At 41.7% G+C, this 18,814-nt stretch overlaps 1 protein-coding gene across 9 annotated transcripts in view; it reads left to right on the top strand.

The window, feature by feature from the left end:
* Nucleotides 1-18,814, top strand: part of LOC126086348 (zinc finger and SCAN domain-containing protein 30-like) — a 21,708-nt gene extending 2,894 nt beyond the window's left edge. For 5 of the 9 annotated variants that reach the window (XM_049902537.1, XM_049902538.1, XM_049902533.1 and 2 more), the window contains 3 exons: nucleotides 9,553-10,077; nucleotides 10,341-10,479; nucleotides 16,063-18,814. In XM_049902537.1, the coding sequence (XP_049758494.1) occupies nucleotides 9,670-10,077; nucleotides 10,341-10,479; nucleotides 16,063-16,991 (1,476 nt within the window). In that variant the 5' untranslated portion in view covers nucleotides 9,553-9,669 and the 3' untranslated portion in view covers nucleotides 16,992-18,814. Of the gene's footprint in view, nucleotides 1-9,552; nucleotides 10,078-10,340; nucleotides 10,480-13,945; nucleotides 14,015-16,062 lie in introns of those variants that run through there. The other 4 variants (XM_049902541.1, XM_049902539.1, XR_007519423.1 and 1 more) reach the window with 3 other exon arrangements.

The following is an 18,814-nucleotide window of genomic DNA, read 5'->3' as shown; positions in this document are numbered from 1 at the left end:
TAAAGGCACTGATGACTCTGCCTCCAGTAGTAAAAAGGGTGCTGCTAATCCATGGCATGAGGTGGTAGTATTAATACACAAAATATCACCACCAAAAGGTCAGGTATTGGTGATGAGTAAGGCTCTGGGTAATTGTGTGTTTGATACTTTTCTACAATTTTTTCAGAATGAGAAGTATAGGGAAGCTTGTTGGTTGGTCCTACTTTCTCTAGACAAAGTGGTGAAAGAAAGATGAGCTCAGGGCTTCAGAGTCACGGTTCAAGCACCACATAAAAGACTTCAAAGTTGCCATTTGTGCCCTGAAAGAAAACCTTATTTTTTGTAAGAACAGGGCTGATATTGCAGAAAACCAAACCCAGCATCTTATTGTAAGAGTGGATAAATTACAATGCCAGTTGAATTTCCAACCTCCAATGGTGCCTGAAGTTAAAGTGAAGGCATCGATTAGGAAGAAATGTGGTCCTGAAACTTGGGATGAGGTTATATGGGCAGATAATCAGGAAGCTGGTACACTAAGTCCCTAAATTTCATTGAATAACTCCTGCGAACAGAACTAGCCCTCTTACTCCCATCTGAAGAGATCACTAAATCTCTGCTAAGTCACCCTCCCCAGTAAAACCATTGTCCCCTTCACCCCAATCTGAAGAGATTAACTGAGCTGCACCTGAAGGGTCTTTTTCTGAGATACCACCTGGAATGGTACTTGCGGCATTACCTGGGGTATCACCTGAGGCAGATGCCTTACAAGCCATTGCTGAATGTTCCCAGGACCCACTCCCACCACCCATTTTTGCATCTAGACCTATAACTAGACTTAAGTCTCAGTGAGCCCCAAAAGGTGAAGTACAAAGTGTGACCCAGGAGGATGCATACTTAACTCCAAAAGAACTGCTTGATTTTTCTAATATGTACAAACAGAAACCTGGGGAATGTGTGGGAATGGCTATTAAGGGTGTTGGATAATGGTACAAGGAACATAAAGTTGAATCAGCCTGATTTTATTGATACGGGCCCACTAAATACAGATTCTTCATTCAGTGTTTTAGCTCGATAGGTTAGAAAAGGATCTAATGGTGTATTTGGTTGGTTCTCTGAAGCACGGATTACACAGTGGCCTATACTAAATCAAACTGAAGTACCAGACCTGTGTTGGTATACCGTAGAAGGTATCCAGAGGCTTAGGGAAATTGGCATGTTAGAGTGAATTTATTGGGGTAGACCCACAGACCCACACATGGAGTGCCCAGAGGACACACCATTTACCACAACTGTGAGAAACAAATATGTGAAGGGAGCCTCAGCATTCTTGAAGACTGCCATGCTTGCTTTTTCATGTAAGTCATATTTCACAGTTGGAACTGCCCTAACTGAATTTAAACACTGTCTCAGTTGTCTAGTGGTGCTATAACAGAAATACCATAAGTGGATGGAATTAACAAAGAGAAATTTATTCTCTCACAGTCTAGGAGGCTAGAAGTTCAAATTCAGGGTGCCAGCTCCACAGGAGGGCTTTCTCTCTCTGTCAGCTCTGGGGGAAGTCCCTCGTCATCACTCTTCTCGGTTGATGAGCTTCTCAGCATGAGGACCTCAGGTCCAAAGGATGAGCTATTCTGGTGCTTTTTTTCTTGTTGGTATGAGGTCCTCTCCTCCCCGCCCATCCTGCGAGCAAGCAGCCTGATTTCTTACCTGCTGATCTTGGATCCATCAGCCTCCATGACCCATCTTTCTGCTTGCCTCTCTCATTTATATCTCAGAAGAGATTGACTTAAGACACACCCTAATCTTGTAGATTGAGTCCTGCCTCATTAATATAACTGTCAATAATCCCACCTCATTAACATCATAGTGGTAAGATTTGCAACACATAGGAAAATCACATCAGATGACAAAATGGTGGACAATCACACAATACTGGGAATCATGGAGTAGCCAAGTTGACACACATTTTGGGGGGGACACAGTTCAATCCATTATATTCCATCTGTTGGCCCCCCAAAATTCATGTCCTTGCCGCATGTAGGACACATTCATGCCATCATATCATAGCAAAAGCCTTAAATCAACTCCAGGAGCAAAATCCAAAAATTCCTCTTCATCTGTGAAATCTAGAATGGAAGTTATCTGCTTCCAAAGTACAATGGTGGAACAGGCACAAGGTAGACATTTCCATTACAAATGGGAGAAATTGGAAGGAAAGAAGGCATCGCAGGCAAGTCAGCAGCACACATTACATTAGCCTTCAAGGCTTGAAAATAATCCTCTGTTCTCTGAGACTATTTAGACAATGGCCCTGCCCTCCAGACTCTGGGTTTTGGCCACACTCTCTGGATTCTGAGTGAAGAGCCCTCAGCCTTTGGCTTCAGCTCTGCCTTCCAGGCCCACTGGGATGGGAACTCTGCTCCCTTGGTTTTGGGTGGCCCCATTCTCCTAGTTCATCTGAGTGGCTGGTCCACACTTTGAGACCCCAGAAGTCATAGCCATACCCTTTGAAACTGATGCAGTTCTTCCTGTGTTCCTTGTCTCCTCAGCTTCTGATCCCTGGTTCCTTGGCCTCTGGGTCCTGCAGGCCTCTCTGCCCACATCTGCCCTGCTGGGGCAAGTATTCTAAAGCTCTGTAGCTCCACTGATAAGTGCACAGAGGCACCCCACTCCACCAGTAAACTTCAGCCAGAAGGCACTCAGCTTTCTTGCTCAGTGGGTAGGCAAGCCTAGCTCCATCAATGAGTGCATGGAGGCATCCGACTCTGCCAGCTGTGCCAAGGCACTCAGCCCTCTGGCTCCGTGGGTCGGCTCCAGTGCTGTCTCATTCTGGTCTCCTGGTTCTGCTTCTGCCATTTCTTTGCTGCTGCTGTTTCCCTGTTGCTGCTTTTCTCCATCTGAGCCATCTCCAGTGTCAGAGCTCTCCTCACTTCCGAGTCCTGACTAAAATTGTCTTTGACATCCATAATTCCACCAACAGTCTCTTCAAGGCAATCTAGGCTTTTACTGTTTGGCATTTTAAAACTCTTCCAGCCTCTATCCACTCACAGTTTCAAAACTGCCTCCACATTGTAGGTGTCTGTTAGAACAGAACCCCACTCCTGGTACCAAATTCTTTCTTAGTCATCTAGTGCTGCTATAACAGAAATACCACAAGTGGATGGCTTTAACAAACAGAAATTTATTCACTCACAGTCTAGGTGGCTAGAAGTCCGAATCAAGGGTGCCAGCTCTAGGGTAAGGCTTTCTCTCTCAGTTCTGGGGGAAGGTCCTTGTCATCAGTCTTCCCTGGCCTTAGTCATCTAATTTTGCTATAGAGAAATGCCACAAGTTTATGGCTTTAACAAAGAGAAATTTATTCTTTCATAGTCTAGTAGGCTAGACATCCAAATTCAGGGTGCCAGCTCCAAGGGAGGGCTTTCTCTCCCTGTTGGCTCTGGGGGAAGGTCCATGTCATCAGTCTTCCCTGGTTGAGGAGCTTCTCAGTGCAGGGACCCTGGGTCCAAAGGGCGTGCTGTTCTCCTGGCACTTCTTTCTTGGTGGTATGACATCTCCCTCACCCCATCTCTCTGCTCCCTTCTCTCATTTGTATCTCAAAAAAGATTGACTTAAGATAAAACCTAATCTTGTAGATTGAGTCCTGCCTCATTAACGCCTAACTTCCACTAATTTCACCTCGTTAACATCATAGAGGTAGGATTCACAACACATAGGAAAATTATATTAGATGACAAACGATGGACGATCACACAATACTGGGAATCATGGACCAGCCAAATTGACACACATGGTTGGGGGAGACACAATTCAATACAATAACAAACACCTAACTACAATAGGGCTGATTGGACTCTGTGGTGGTAGGGGCCAAGTGGTGGCACTCATTTGACAATGACAGGCAGTAATTAGAATAGTCTGACACATGTGAACTTATGGCACTGGCTACTTAGTTTTGGTGTCCCTAGGAGTGAAATAGATGAGAAATCTACTATTTACTTGATCTATGCAAGTGAAAGAATTCTTGGTCAAGTGAAGAGCAGTCTAACTTGAATCGCCAGAATAGAAAGAGTCATGGCCCCTCAATCAGTTCCCAGACTTGAGGCAGTTTACAGACCCACAATCCCTTGAAAGAAGGGAAGGCTGAGTCACGTTGAGGAAGGACCCCACTGCACTGACAAAAATTTGTACTGTTATCCTTTCTTCCAACCTTTCCCAAAGGGATCTACGGCCTTTTACTAGAGTGACTATTCATTGGTGAAAAGGATATAATCAGACTTTTGGGGATTATTGGATACTGGCTCTGAATTGACAGTAATTCTAGGAGAACTAAAATGTCACTGTGACCCACCAGTCAGAGTGGGGGCATATGGAGGTCAGGTTATTAATGGAATCTTAGCATAGGCTCATCTCAAAGTAAATCCAGTGGATCCCTGAACCTATCCTGTAGTGATTTCCCTCGTTTCAGAGTGCATAATAGATATACTCAGCAACTGGCAGAACCCGCATATTGGATCTCTGACAAGTGGAGTAGGGCTATTATGGTAGGAAAAGCCAAGTGGAAGCCATTAAGATAGCCCCCTTCATAGGAAAAGAGTAAACCCAAAGCAATACCACATTCCTGGAGGGATTGGAGAGATTACTGCCACCATGAAGGACTTGAAGGATGCAGGGAGGCTGATTCCCACCACATTCCCATTCAACTTGCCTATTTGGCCTGTGCAAAAAACAGATGGATCTTGGAGAACGACAGTGGATTATCAAAAACTTAACCAGGTGGTGACTCCAGTTGCTGCTGCTGTTCCAGATCTGGTTTCTTTGCTTGAGCAAATTAATAAATCTCCTGGCACCTGGTGTGCAGCTGTTTATCTGGGTAATGCCTTTTCCTTCATTCCAGTTTCAAAAGAACAGCAGAAGGAGTTTGCCTTCAGCTGGCAAAGCCAGCAAGACACCTTCCCTCCCCTTGAGTATGACTTGCTTCTGACAATTAGAATAAATCAAAGGTAATAGGATGTTACTCCCTTCATTAGGTTTCCTAATATGGCAAACGTGATGGAATGTCATGCCTATGATTACATGTATATATAAGATTCTATCTTAGAAGACCAAAGAGAAAAAATCTCCTAGCCATGAAAAAGTAAGCTGCCATGTTGTGAGAGAATTTGTGATGGAGCTATATGACAAAGAACTGCATGTGACCTATAGGATTTCAGGGCCTCAGACCTAGAATTGCAAGAAACTTAATTCTGCCCAGCAACCGTGTAAGCATGGAAGAGGACTTCAAGCTCCAACCCTGATTGTAGCCTTGTGAGACCCTGAGCAGAGGGCCCAACTAATATGTGACTAGATTCCTGACCTACAGAAACTGGGAGATAACAGGTATCTGTTGGTTTAAGCCACTATGTTTGTGGTAATTTATTATGCAGCACAGGAAACTAACAGAGATTTTAGTACCAAGAGTACAGTCCTGTTGTATTAAATATCTAAAGATGTGGAATTGGCTTTGGAAAGAGGCAACAGGCAGAAGCTGGAAGGATATCGAGGAGCATGATCATGAAAGCCTAAGTCACCTTGAACAAATTGTTACTAAGAGTCTGGACTTTAAGGATGCTACCAGTGGGGGCTCAGAAGGAAGTAACCTTAACACATGAGAAAAAGAAGATCAAACTAAACCCAAAGCAAAGAAAAACAAGGAAATAATAAATATTAGAGTGGAAATTAATGAAATAGAGACTAGAAAAACAATAGAGAAAATCAACAAACTCAAAGTTGGCTCTTTGAAAACATTAAGTGAAATTGACAAATAAGCTAGAGAGAAAGAGAAAATTCAAATTAATTAAATCAGGTATGAAGGAGAAGACATTACTACTAGGAACAATTTGTATACCTAGATGAAACAAATTTCTAGAAGGACACAAACTACCAAAACTGACTCAAGAGGAAATAAGAAATCTGAATAGACCTATAATAGATAAAGAGATTTAGTTAGTAATCAAAAAACTACCCACAAAGAAAAGTCCAGACCCATAAGACTTTCCTGGTGAACTCTACCAAAAATGTAAAGAAGTAACACAATTCCTCACAAATCCTTCCAAGAAATAAAAGGGGGAGGGAACACTTCCCAACTCGTTCTAGGAGGCCAGCATTGTGCGGATACCAAAACCAGGCAAAGACATCACAACAAAAGAAAACTATAGCCCTTATCTTCAGTAAAATACTAGAAAACAAAATCTAGCAACGTATAAGAAGAATTATACATCATGACCAAGTAAGGCTTATCCCAAGAATATAAAATTGGTTTAACATCAGAAATTGAAGTTAAAAAATCAGTCAAGTCCATACCAAGAGAATAAAGATCAAAAACCACTGGATCACTTCAATACATGTAGAAAAAGCATTTGACAAAATGCAACACCGCTTCATGATAAAAACACTTAACAAACTAAGGAGTAGAAAGGCATTTCTTCAACATGGTAAGGGGCATCTCTATGAGGAACCCACAACTAACACGTATTTAATAATGAAAGACTCATGCTTTTCCAATAAGATCAGGGAGAGGAAAGGCTGTCTCCTCTCACTGATTCTATTCATTATTGTACTAGAGGTTCTAGACAGGGCAGTTAGGAAAGGGGGAAAAAAGCATCCAGATTAGAAAGGAAAACATATCTTAATTTGCAGAAAACATGATCCTGTATATTAAATCCTAAGGAATACACTAAGAACTATTAGAATTAATAAAGTACTTCATCAAGATTGCAAGATAGATCAATGTACAAAATTAGCTGTATTTTTATATACTAGTAATGAACAATCTGAAAGTGAAATTAATTTCATTTATCATAGCATCAAAAAGAATAAAATATTTAGGAATAAATTTAACAAAATAAGTATAAGATTTGTACATGGAAACTAGAAAACAATGTTGTAAGAAATATAAAAAAGATATAAATAAATGGAAGGACATCCCACATTCACAGATTGGAATACTTAATATTGTTAAGATGGTAATACTGTCCAAAGTGGTCTACAGATTCATCTCAGTCCCTATCAAAATCTCAGCTGATGTCTTTGCAGAATTGACAAGCAGATCCTAAAATTCATATGGAAATGCAGGAGACTTAGAATAGTTACAACAATCTTGATAAAAAATAATAAAGTTAGAGAACTCACACTTCTCAATTTCAAAACTTGTTATAAAGGAACAGTAACCAGTCTGGTAATGACATAAGCGTAGGCATATACATCAATGAAATCGAATTGAGAATCCAAAATAAACCCTTACATTTACAGTCAATTAATTTTTGACAAAGAATTCAAAGGAGGAGAACATAGTCTTTTCAAATGATGCTGGGACAATTGAATATTCACATGCAAAGTAATGAAATTGGACTCCATTCTCACCATAAAAAAAAATTAACTCAAAATAGGTCATAAATTGAAATCTAAGAGCTAAAAATATGAAACTTTTAGAAGAAAATATGGAAGTCTTAGAAATGATACCAAAAGCATGAACAATAACAAAAAAATTGATATATTGGACTTCATCAAAATTAAAAACGTTTGCGCATCAAAGGATATTATCAAGAAAGTGAAAAGACAACGGACAGTCCTGGCTTACATCGGAATCACCGTGGATTTATTGGGGCCCCACCCAAGGAGATTCTCAGTCAGTCCTGCGATCTGTGCCCCATGGCTGATTCTGAGGTGTAGCCAGGGGCGATAACTGCCACTTTGGCTGCCATAAACCACCTGCAGCCTCCTCAGTGGGCCACGTCCTCTCATGCCCACTGTTCCTTTTGCCAGAATGACCTTCGTTTGCTTGACTCCTATCAAACTCTGCTGAGATGTCGTCTTCTCCAGGCAGCTGTCCCTGGCATTCCTTCCCACCCGCTTTCCAAGGTCTTGGTCAGTCATCTTTCCTGTGTGCTGCCTGGGGCTCTTCTGCTTACCTCCCTCTTTCAATTTATACACTGTGTTTGTCAGTTTACTTGTCACTTTCCCATACTAAGCTAAGTCTTTGAGGACAAACCTTTCAATCCTGAGAGTACTGGTTATCATACTCTCTTAAAAAAAAAAAAAACCCGTTGACATCGAGTTGATTCTTACTCATAGCAACCCTACAGTATACATAGCAAGTGCTTAAGCGTTTATTGAAAGAATGGATGTAGGAATCCATTCCTGTTTTCTTTATGCTGTCTCAGATCCTTATGACTTAAGAGGCAGGAATAATTTTTCCTTATTTTTATGTTTACCCTGACCATTCTTCATGACCTTTCCTAACATTTTCACCATAATCCCTAATATAGAGTATCAGCCAACACTGTCCTGGACATTAACCCATTGTAACCCTTGGTTCAGTTCTTGACTTTGCTATTTACCAGTTTGAGGCCTTGGGAAAATTACTTAACTTTCAAGAACCTCAGTTTCCTCATCTGTAAAATGGGAATGATAATAATAGTTACCTCATAACGTTATTGTCAGGCCCAATAAAATAGTATTTGTAAAGTGATTGGCCCATATAGGAAACGCTGGTGGCACAGTGGTTAAGAGCTGTGACTGCTAACCAAAAGGTCAGCAGTTCGAATCCACCGGGCACTCCTTGGAAACCCTATGTGGCAGTTCTACCCTGTCCTGTAGGGTTGCCATGAATTGGAATTGACTCAAGGCAATGGGTCAATGGGTTTTGGCCCATATTGTTGTTTATTGAGTGCTAGTTCCCTTCTTTTGGGAGGCCCCATGACATAATCAAAACGAAAGCCAAACCCATTGCTGTTGAGTCTATTCCGACTCCTAGTGACCCTATAGGACAGAGTAGAATTGCCCCAGAGGGTTTCCAAGGAGCAGCTGGTGGATTCAAACCACTGACCTTTTGGTTAGCAACCAAGCTCTTAACCACTGCACCACCAGGGGTCTGTCTCATGGTGTAGTAGAAAGAGCTAAATCCTATGGTTGCAAAGCCCACTTCCGCTGCTTTGTTGTTGTTGTTAGGTGCCGTCAAGTTGGTTCCGACTCATAGTGACACTATAGGACAGAGTGGAACTGCACCATAGGATTTCCAGTGAGTGGCTGGTGGATTTGAACTGCCGACCTTCTGGTTAGCAGCCAAGCTCATAACCACTATGCCACTGGCTGTGTGTTTGGTCAGCTTATGAATCTTAGCAGCCTCATTTAGAAAATAAGCATAATATTGATTGTCCTTATAGAGTCGTTGGGAAAATTAGATAAAATTTATGTTAAGTATCCAGCTAATGCTTGGCATCTAGTAGGTGCGCAATAAAATGGTAGTTGTTATTACTCTGAGGAGTAATATTATACTACAGTGTTTTTCCTGTTTTCCATGATCCACAGACACTACTTAATTGTCCCTAATATTATTACTGAAGGTCAAATGATTTTGGCTATTCTTAAATTTTCTATTTTACTTTCTGAAAAAATCCTGAGTCACTTGTAAATATACCCATTATATGGAAGCTCTCTTTTGATCGGATTTCTTACCAGTGCTACCCTCTCTGGCACCTGGCTTTCAGAAACCTGGGTTTATATTCTGAGCACATTTTTTTTCCTGTGTAACATTAGTACTGTACAACTCAGAAGCTCCCTGAAGAATTGAAGTTCAAAGGAATCTTTGAGACACAGACCTCCTTCCCTTCCCTGCCTCAACCACGGAGCCTTTTCAGACTGCCTCTTCCCAGAATGTCAGGAGAGTTCACCGCCTTGGCCTGCCATGTTCCAAAAGAACAAGAAGGACTTATAATTGTGAAGGTTGAAGAAGAAAATTATGTTTGGGGGCAGGAGTTTGGTCTTCAGGGAAGCCCCCATAGCCAGGAAATCTTCCGTCAGCAGTTTAGGCAGTTTGGGTACTCTGACTCCTCTGGGCCCCGGGAGGCTCTGAGCCGACTCCGGGAACTTTGCCACCAGTGGCTGAGGCCAGAGACACACTCCAAGGAGCAGATTCTGGAGCTGCTGGTGCTGGAGCAGTTCCTGGCCATCCTGCCTGAGGAGCTGAAGGCCTGGGTGCGAGACCATCGACCGGAAAGTGGAGAGGAAGCCGTGACTATGCTAGAGGAGCTGGAGAAAGAACTTGATGAACCAAGGCTACAGGTAAGAAGTAGTTTTGTTCTGGTTTTTAACCTACTGTGGATTAGTGGAGAAATCATTATAAGTGGGCATTGATTTGGTTATCAGAGAATTACTATGAGTTATTCTTCTTCTACTGGGTTCAAGTCACTAGGGCTGTTAGTCCTAGTGTTTTCTATCTAATCATCTGAGTGAGTTTCTGACTCCTCCTGTCCTGCAGTGTTACTCTAGGGGTTTTCCTCTTGTATGTTCTCGGAATCATAGTGCTGGTACTTGATTACTCCTAGGATACAGCTCATAGCCAGGAAATGATCTGGAAGGAAATGACATCTGCGGGAGCACTGAAGTCTCTGAGTAGCCAACTCCAGCCCTTGGAAAACCAGTGCAAGAATGAAACTCATGAGTCACAGACTTTCCATGAGAGAGGTGAGGAGGCAGAATCCATTTGGGGTGCAAGATGGAGATGAGGGCTATTATCTGTGGCATTGTTCATTCTAGGTCTTTTTGTTTATTTGAGGAGGCAGGGGTGGTTCCTTGTGGCTGTCATTAAGAATTGTGGAAAGGGCCTTGCCTAGACATAGTCTTCCATTTGCTCTCTCTGGAATCTGAAATTCCAGTATACTTTCTGACTTTAGATTCAGAATTAAGATTTCTATTAAAATTCTCTATATCCATAATATTCAAAGACCAATATTCAGGTTTTTAATATTATGGCCCTTTTAGCAAGGCAGTCCCTAAGATGGCGATGAATACTGTATTAGTAGAGATCCAAACAGTTGATGAAACCACATAGTAACTTGAACAGGGAAAGTTTAATTTTAAGAATTATTAACTGTAGCAGGGAATTACCTACTAAGGTGTAAACAGAACGCTAAAGGATACAGAAATAACAGATACAGGGAGTCTCCAGGGCTGAGGCAGAGCACCCAAGGAAGAAATAATTGTGTAAGAGGGTATGCCACTACCCCTGCCCCAAAACCAGAGCTAAAATCCAGACCTTGTTGGAATGGGTATAGCCGTGGCCCACACGGTGGAGATATTTGATGAGGGGCCATGTTGACAGAACTTGCTAGGAAGCTTCTCTCTGGGTTGACTTGGGGAGCCATTTACCTGGGGCAAGGGGTGGGGTGCTGTGCTGCAGAATTCACTGAGAAGCTGCCATCTTGGCGCCAAAAGCTGCCTGTGGGGAGGTTCATGCCATAGAACTTTCTGAGGAGGCACCCACAGGGATGGTGCCACTGAAACTCAGTGGGGGTGACACTGCTGGGTATTCCCAGTTCTGCAGGAGCAAACAGAGCACACCAAAAGCAGGAACAGAAGCCCCTTCCTCCTCCTGTGTCCTCTAGCCCCCTCTACTGACAAAGCTTACATCATGGCAGCCAAAAAAGAAAAAAAAAAACCAAACCCAGTGCGGTCGAGTCGATTCTGACTCTTAGTGACCCTATAGAACAGAGTAGAACTGCCCTATAGACTTTCCAAGGAGCACCTGGCGGATTAGAACTGCCGACCCTTTGGTTAGCAGCCGTAGCACTTAACCATTACGCCACCAGGGTTTCTTCATGGCAGCCAGCAGGGGAGAAATGTTGCAGGATCACAGGCAGGGCAATGAAGGGTGGATCTGAAACTGGGAGGCAATAAATTGGTAACTGTCACAGATGCCAACGATTACAATGAAACCTGTGAGAACTGAAACTCAACAGGACTGCCTTGTTTTCTGGGTCTCGCAAGTTTTCCGCCTCTGACAGGGTGCAGTCTTAACACTTTTCTATAGTTTTCATGGAAAAATATTTGAATTTTCCTTTTTTGACAGGTTTCTGCCTTACACGGGTTTCTGCTTTAGTAACTTTTACTGTATGAGCAAAAGGACTTTGATTATGTCATTGGCAAAACCATCCCTATGAATAGCAGATATATGAGGCTTATCAATTTGTTTTCATTAAAACTTCTCATTTCATCTTTACCAAGCAATCTTATTAACTTCCCACGAAGGTGAGCTATAATGAGACAATACATTCATTCACTCTGGTCTATGTGACAGTTACATTATTCCTTAATTCTCATTTTGACTTTTATCACTCGGTTCCATGAGCTTGGTTAATGAGAGTCTATCACAAGAGGTAAATCTGTTTATTATATACTGATAAAATTAGGTTTGTGAGGCCACAAACCTGAGGGCCAGACCCTGGATCATAGCGGTTCACCAAGGGAACCCATAGCATCCATTCACTGAGGCTCCTGGGAACCTCCCTCCCAGCCTTTCTTCATGAGTCATACCCTCATACTGCCCTTAGCCAAGTGAGCCCTCTTAAATATCTTTACACCAAGCAGGATCTACATTAAAACACATTTTGAAAACTCATCTCAGCAAGTCCTCTGCTTTAAAGCAGATAAATATCTAGGTCATTTATGGAAGATTATTTTAGTTTTTTCTTTCTTAAGTCCTTTCTTGGGCCTTTTCATGTTAGTACAGTGAAACCCGTGAGAGACTGCCTTGTTTTTCTGGGTCCCATAAATTTTCTCTTGATCTCTGTTAATGGAAAATATTTGAAGTTTTCTTCTCTGTAAGGTTTCTGCCTTACACAGGTTCCAGCTTTTGCAAGTTCTGCTGTATTAAAATTCTTCCCTGTGTAAGAATTTTATGAAAAACTTCCAGCTTTAATTTAATGCCATTTCCCTTTGTTTACTCAACAGAGTCCTCAGAAAGCACCACCCGCATTTGAAGATAATGAATAAATGCTCTTTGCCCTTCTTTTGACTAAGCCTGTCACTGCCTCTGATTTCCATCTGTTCCATCTCCCTGGTCATCTTGGCACGCTTCTCAAGACACTGTCCAGTCTCTCCACATTCATGTGAAGTTCTAGGATCAAAATAAAATAAAATTCTCTAATAAGAATCTGATTACTTTAAAATACAAGGTTAATTCACTTTCCAACTCTTATCTGTTATACTCCATATCTTTTCATTTGTTTCGTCACAGTGGTATTATGGTGTTGACTCAGGTACCTTACAGGCAAAGTGATTCCACCTTTTTCTGCCGTCTTTGGTCTTAACACAATTTCCTTATCCTCCACTTATACCTGGTTCCTAAGTGTACAGCCTTGAATGGGTTCCTATTGAATCTCATTACGCTAGTCTCTTTTTAGTCCCCCTACCTCTGTAGAATAAATGTGGATCTTGTCAAGTCTCTTACCCAGGTCATAGGTTTAAAATCACCAGAGAGACCTACCTTGATTGTAAGAGTTACCATGCCATTTTTACAACCTTGGGTTATGATTTTCCAGTAGATGGTTCACCAGCCTAACAGTATGTCTTGCTAGAAGAGCCTGAGATGGAGGGTTGGATGCAGATGATTTATTGAGGGTCTACACTTCGGAGAAATCTGTAATAGAGTGAGGGAAGCAGGATTAGGAAGAGAAAAGAGCAAGCAATGATGTGGTCTCAGGTAAAATCTAGCTTTGGACTAATCTATGGGAGGTATGGTGGGGGGTGGGGGCAACCTGGAGCATAATTACACTACAGGTCTAGCAGTGAGGGGGATGGGGGTGGAAGTAATTTCCTTGGTCAAGTGGATCTCATTAAAAAAAAAAGTTTTTTTTTTTTTTTTTTTTAGCTGAGGACAATTTTCCAGAGAAAGGGGCATCGGTGGGCAATAAGGAGCCAACACTCATAGCAGCTGGGGGAAAGGAATCTGAGTGGGGCAGTGCAGCAGTGTCTACATAGTACTTAGGCTAAAAGCATATTTGTCAATGTGAAATTAAAGGCCATGTCCCCAGTTAAAAGGTTTTAGACCAGACAGGTCACTGAATAGGTAGGGAAATAGCAGGGGGTGTGTTGTAAAGAAGAGCTCCATTATAGAGAAACTTATGGCTTTTTTTTCTTTCAGTGCGCTTATAATCTGTGTTCCACCCTCCAGCCTGCAAAGTTTGAGCTTGACTGTGAATTAGCTTTCATTCATGGGAAGGTATTAATTGGGTTATTTGGATTATCTCTGTATCGGTATTCTAAATATTCAAGTAACCATTCCCCATTTTATTCATATTTATCATTCCTAAGAACTACTCTAGTGAGCGGTTTATCCTAATCTTTCTTTTTTTGTATAATATTAATATATAGTTGGAAAAAAAAAAACACCCCGATTTTTCCTGATCTGTATATCTATTTAAGGTCAAGGTCTTTCTCTGGTCTCATAATTTGACTTCACATATTGAATTCTAAGAGGTATATTAAATCCCATAAGTTACATTTCTATGCTAATTTTCACATCCCTAATTTTGACCCTGCACAATTATATTGCCAATTTATACCCTTTATAGTTTACACTCTTTAAAATTTGATCTATCTGCTACTTCAGAAAATTTCTCATTAGTTCATCAGGCTTCTGACTAACCAAGTTGGTGGTTATTTTTCTGCCTTTATTACATACTAATATATTTTTCTGTAAACATTCCCTTTTTGATTAAGCACAGCCTTGAATAATTTTAATTTCTACCTAAGATCTATAGGAAGTGTGAATTGTAGTGTTCAGCCCTAATCTAAGATGCAGTGCTGTCCATCTCTACTTTCTGGTAAGGAATGGGGAAAAGGGAAGCCGGGCACTTCTCTTCTCTTGTCAGGTACTCACTATGAGGCTTTATTATCATGCTTGAAGTATTGTGAAATCAAAGAATATCAGAAAGAAGTATTTTCATATAAAAACATAATCCAAAGCTAAACTAAAATTATTTTTTGTTTTAGTGCTGCTATGGCCCTGTTTTCTACCAATATTGTCATTACTAGGTGCTTTAGAGTCGATTTTGACTTTTAGCAACCCCATGTGACATAGCAGAACTGCCCCATAGGATTTTCTTGGCTGTAATCTTTACAGAAGAAGATCTCCAGGTCTTCTCCTGTGGAGATTTTGGGTGGGTTGGAACCGCCAACCTTTCAGTTAGCAGCTGCACTTAACTGTTGTGCTACTAGGACTCCTTCTTCCGAGAGGGAAAGTACATAACATAGCAGAAAGAGTATAGGCTTTGATGTTAAACACCTGTGTTTGAATCCTGACTCTACCCATTATTAATTCTGTGACCTTTGATAGGTGGTATTTTATAGGCTCTCTCAGCCTCAGTTTTCTGATCTATAAAATACATGAAATAAGCTGAGAGAGATTTTTGGGAGGATTGGAGTAACTTAACAGTGTTTTAGATTCCTCCCTTAAAATTATTCAAGTTATATCAGCCATCATCTAATAATTTCCTCTTATCAGTTAGTAGACATTTAGAATTGAGAGGCATGTGATGTAAAAGCAAAAGGTTTGGCGATGGGCAGTCACATTTGCAAATTGTTTCCAGCCACCTTTGACCATTTACACATAAAAAAGTGAACATACAAGACTCCCACCTAATTCCAGAAGGAGTCACTAACCCACAATATTCCTTTTCTCAACCTCTGAGTGTCTTACTCTGCCTATAATCATTTGATCTATTTGGAACCTGCCAGATTCTGCAACTGCCTTAATGCTTCCTAGTTCCCACCCACCTACCTCTTTCCAATACTAACCCCTAAAGCATTTCCTAATCATATCCTCTGTTCTCCTACTTTGCTAGAAGCACCACTGATTCAAGACTCTTAGGCATCGTTCTTTATCCTGATCACTCTTCATTACCTCTTTTCCTTTCTGTTATTCCCTAAAAATACATCTTCTTCTCTAACCCAGCATTTTTCTGGCTTACTGGTCTGTCCTGATACTCCTGCTTATAACCATCTTCCCTAATTAATGTCTTCCCCTGGTAATGATCCCTCTTCTCCATTCTCTCATTCTCTGTTAACTTACTGTCAGAGATGGCCATCTCTCAGTGCTTACTCTTCCCAGGCCATTTCTCCAAATTCTTTGAGATTTGGAAGCTAGTTTTAAAAGTTTTTCTCCTAATAGGTATTTCTTTCATTTGGTTTATTTTCTGTTCTATGAAAATTTTCTTCCTTCCAACATGAGAAGCAAGTAACACTTGTATTTTCTATGCACATTTTTAGATGACAAGATGGTGGCTGACAGAATGTTAACTGCAAAGCAGGAAATTATTGAATATGTTACATCAGCAGCCTTGATATCCCCAGGAGGACTACCTGGGAAAACTCCTTCGGGACAGATAGTTGAAGATACTTTAGGAGGTCCAGACAACTTCGAGAAACAAACAGGAAATGCTACAAGGAACAAACTGGGTCAGCTCCCTTCCCAGGAAACACATTTCAGTCTGGCAACTTTCAACAAGAAAATCCCCACAAAAGAGACTGTTCTTGAATGTAATCAAAGTGAAGGAAATATCAATCTGAACTCAAATGTTATTACACAACAAAGAATTCACACTGGGAAAAAGCTCTATAAGTGCTTTGATTGTGGGAAAGCCTTCTTCCAGAACTCAAAGCTGATTAGGCATCAGAGAAGTCATACTGGTGAGAGACCATATGCATGTAAAGAATGTGGCAAAGCCTTTAGTTTGAGCTCAGACCTTGTTAGACATAAGAGAATTCATAGTGGTGAAAAACCATATGAATGTTGTGAATGTGGAAAAGCTTTCAGGGGCAGCTCAGAGCTCATTAGGCATCGGAGAATTCACACTGGAGAGAAACCTTACAAATGTGAATGTGGGAAAGCCTTCAGCCGGAGATCAGCCCTTATTCAGCATAACAAAATTCATACTGGAGATAAAGGCTATGAATGTAATGAGTGTGGGAAGGCTTTTGGTAGAAACTCTATCCTTATTGATCATCAAAGGATTCACACTGGAGAGAAACCTTATGAATGTAATGAATGTGGTAAATCCTTCAATCAGAGCTCAGCCCTCACTCAGCACCAGAGGATCCACACTGGGGAGAAGCCTTATGAATGCAGTGAATGTAGGAAAACATTTAGGCATAGGTCAGGCCTTATGCAACATCATAGAACTCACACCAGAGTTTGAAGATGCTTTGGGAGGTCCAGACAACTTTGAGAAGGAGTTTCCTATTGTGAAACACTAGTAATTCACTTTGGGGATGCCACAGAAGATAGAAGTTTCCTGAGAGCAAGGTTTTTGTCCCTCTAGCCCTGTTCAGTACTGTAAGAGGCTATCCACACAAATATGCTTTATTGTGATTGATTGAAGTGATGAATGAACATTTTCAGCGAGGTCTTCTCCAAGAGGATGGTAGGTATTGGTTAGAAGCCTAACTAATTTCTGGATGAGAGAGCCCATCAACCCACATATAACTGCTGTTGGGCACTTCTGCAGTAAGTTCAGGACTGGGGCAGAGATGTTGAAAGTAATCCATGTAAGATAGGCCAAGAGATGATCCCTCCAATGGCAAGGATCTCTTCCTGGCAGGGTCATTTGTGCATTTGACAGGCGGAGGTACATGCTGAGAGTTATTAAACGATCTGAACTGAGGTTGTAAAATGTTGAACTGTGCCTTGGAACAGTTTAATAGCATCTGAGAAAAGGTAGCTTATTCTTCACCCTTACCTGTTCTCAGCCCTGAATTTCCTGTTGAGGTTAATTGAGATCTGCTTATTTTTTGAGTACCAGCTCTGTAGCTGGCATTGGGGGCAGACTTGGTCATTGACCTCCCAGACTTAAAGGCTAGTGGGAAATACACTTATGAAACAGGTAATTACAGTAAAGTGGGATAAGTGGCTTTGGTAGGATAAATCCAGGGTTCTGTTGAAGTACATTGCAGAAGTACCTAATCTGATGTGGTGTGATGGATTGTTTTTATATGACCTTTCTTGCCATGGTCTTGTAACTCCCACCAAATGATTGGGTGGGACTATGCAAATAAGGTGCCTGAAGTCCACTAAGGGAATTGGACAGCTTGCTAATAATGGAAATAATTTGCATGGCACCATTTGGGATGGGACTGTACAAATAAGGTGTTAGGGAACACTAATGAGGGGATTGGTCAGCTTTGACATCCTTTTAGGCTTAAAATGAGCCATTCCACAGGCGGAGAGGGGGGACCTCACTACCACCAAGAAGAAGACATGGAAGCTGAGTGCATCCTTCTGGGCTGGGGACCCTGTGCTGAGAACCTCCTAGACCCAGGAGACAGGGAGAGAGAGAACTGTAACACTGGAGACAGCACAAGATGGCAAGAAGCAGTTGCAGAGAACTGTACAGAAAATTGGCAGCAACAGGACCAGGAAACTGGCAAGACACAACACAGCTTCCCGGCCCATGGAGTAAGGCAGTTACAGTGGGTGTGCTGACTCACAGAGCAAGAGCTCCTTTGGAAAGGGGGCTTCTTGGCAGAGTGGGATGGCTCCAAGCACTTGTCTATGGAACAAGGCTTGTTGACCCACTGAGTGAGAGAGCTGAGACCTTCAGGTCAAGGCTAGCTACTGGAGTATGGTGCCCCCAGGCACGTATTGGTGTAGCTAAAGAGCTTTGTAACACTTGTCCAAGCAGGGCAGAGGCTGGGCCAGAGGCCAAAGGACCAAGAGGCCAAAGGCCAGAGAGAGGCCTGACTGTGGGCATGGCTGAGAACAGGCTGTCCTGATTGAAGAATTGTATCCTGAGTCATCCCTGATCCTGAATTGTAACCTCTGCTTCCCTAATAAACCTCGTAACTGTGAGTATGGTCTTTGAGTCCTGTGTGGCCATTGCAACGAATTATTGAAATGAACAGAGAACTAGAGAGTGCTATAGGAGGGACAGCTGGTGTCAGAACTGGCAAAAAGGTTGGAGGTATGTCTGACCTCCACCTCACAGAAATTAGTTTTGGACTGCTGATACTGATAACGATTCTC

Source organism: Elephas maximus, chromosome 11 (genome assembly GCF_024166365.1).
Source record: "Elephas maximus indicus isolate mEleMax1 chromosome 11, mEleMax1 primary haplotype, whole genome shotgun sequence".
Lineage (NCBI taxonomy): Eukaryota > Metazoa > Chordata > Mammalia > Proboscidea > Elephantidae > Elephas > Elephas maximus.
Note: the sequence above shows the minus strand (reverse complement) of the source record. Positions and strands in the feature narration are given on the sequence as shown.